At 38.9% G+C, this 1,979-nt stretch overlaps 1 protein-coding gene across 1 annotated transcript; it reads right to left on the bottom strand.

Moving 5' to 3' along the window:
- Positions 1-268: 268 nt before the first annotated feature.
- On the bottom strand, positions 269-1,303 carry LOC131650800 (uncharacterized). The gene has a single exon (XM_058920512.1). It carries the CDS (start codon positions 1,301-1,303, stop codon positions 269-271), a length of 1,035 nt encoding a protein of 344 aa, XP_058776495.1.
- Between the last annotated feature and the right edge of the window lie 676 nt (positions 1,304-1,979).

Raw genomic sequence — 1,979 nt, 5'->3', positions numbered from 1 at the left:
TTCCGAAGCAAGAATAAGAAGTACTGAGTTTGAATGAAAAGAGAACCATTTGTTTATTAAAAATTAAAAATTAAAAATTATTTATAAAACAGTCTTTAAATTGATTATAGGAGTTTTTTTTTTTGACAAAACAAAAATCAATTCATATCATTCAATAAAAGTTGTTCAATACAAAGAGGTATCATATGAAATAAACTACACCTAGACCAAGAATCGGCCGCCTTAGCTATAGAGTGGGCAACCATATTCGCTTGACGTTTAACAAACTTCACCTCGAAGTTAGGAAAGTTAAATAACAATCTATGAATAGAAGAAATAATGCAACTAAATTCTGAGACACCTTGGGATTTGCCATGAATAGCTTGTACCGTTCTAAGGGAGTCGCATTCAAAGATAACATTTTGTATCTCCATATCGATAACACTTTGAATGGCTTTTTTGAGAGCCAAAGCTTCCGCTTCAAGAATCGGATAATGACTAAAATCCCCATATGGTCTCTCATGCACCAACCCCGGTTAGTAGTACCCCGACTATTATTATAACCCGCATCCACATTGCATTTGATACTTCCTTCCACCGGTGGCACCCACCTCAGGTTTGAAGAACTATTACCCACAATGGTACCATGCCGTTGCGCCTGAAACCACTCTTGCCAACTACAAAAAGCATTTAAACCAAGCTTAGAATATTCCTCCTTCTCATTGTTCCAAACCATATTGTTACGATTTCTCCATAAAATATCAAGCATTACCGCAACTCTACCCGCAATCATACTATCCTCCTTACTACAGATATCAAGAATCAAGGATTTTACATCATGGAAAATTTGTAATCGAGGGTAAATAATGTGGGACAAACCTGTAATTTTCCAACAGCGATTAGTCGCGTTACAACCAAAAAACACATGCCACGAGTCCTCTATTGTATCCTCACGAAAAGAGCAACTAGAAGGACAAGAAACATGATAATGCCGCAACCTTAGTCTCGTCGGAAGACAATCACGACAAATCCGCCAAAGTAAATGTTTAGATCTTGGGGGAGCCTTGATATTCCAAAGGCTACACCAGTCGCCATCCACCCCACTTGAACCCGACCTCACTTGCTCCTTTCTCCATAACCTGTAAGCAGAACATACACTATAACACCCATTTTGCTCCTCTTTCCAATTCCACTTATCCTCCTGCACTTCCTCAACTAAAGGAACTTGTAGAATGTCCTCTGCCACTACATAATCAAATAACTCCCGAATTAACATAGAATTCCAAAATTTCCCATTAGGAGATAAAAGATCATTAACAGACATACCATAAGCCCCTTGTCATTGCGGGCCATTCACTCTCCATTCTTTTTTCCCCCTAAGCCAAGGTGAGTCCATCACAGAAATGTTAATACCGTCACCAATACTCCACCTACACCCAATAGATAAAATATTACGAGCTTGCCAAATACTACGCCAAACAAAGCTAGGATTATTCCCAAGAGGAGCCTCAAAGAAAGAAGTGTTAGGGAAATACCTTGCTTTAAATATTCTGGAGGATAACGATTGAGGCATAGTTAACAAATTCCAGCCCCTCTTAGCCACTATAGCCATATTAAAAGCCTTTAGATCACGAAAACCAAGACCACCTTCATTCTTAGAACCAGTAAGTTTATCCCACGCCATCCACTTAATGCAATTTGGATTGTTTCCTCCTCCCCATCAAAAAGAGTTAAGCATCTTCTCAATATCTTTAACAATTCCTTTCGGAAGGATAAAAAGACTCATAATATAAGATGGTATAGACTGAAGCACCGACTTTATCATCACCTCTTTACCCGCTTTAGAAATTCGCCTACTTCTCCAAGCATTAATCTTCTTCCAAATCCTGTCCTTCACATAACCAAAAGTGTCCTTCTTATTGCGGCCTATAAGAGACGGAAGTCCCAAATAAGTTCCAGTACCCATGACATGCTTCACCCCCATAATACTCGCCAAATCT

Source organism: Vicia villosa, linkage group LG2 (assembly GCF_029867415.1).
Source record: "Vicia villosa cultivar HV-30 ecotype Madison, WI linkage group LG2, Vvil1.0, whole genome shotgun sequence".
NCBI lineage: Eukaryota > Viridiplantae > Streptophyta > Magnoliopsida > Fabales > Fabaceae > Vicia > Vicia villosa.
Note: the sequence above shows the minus strand (reverse complement) of the source record. Positions and strands in the feature narration are given on the sequence as shown.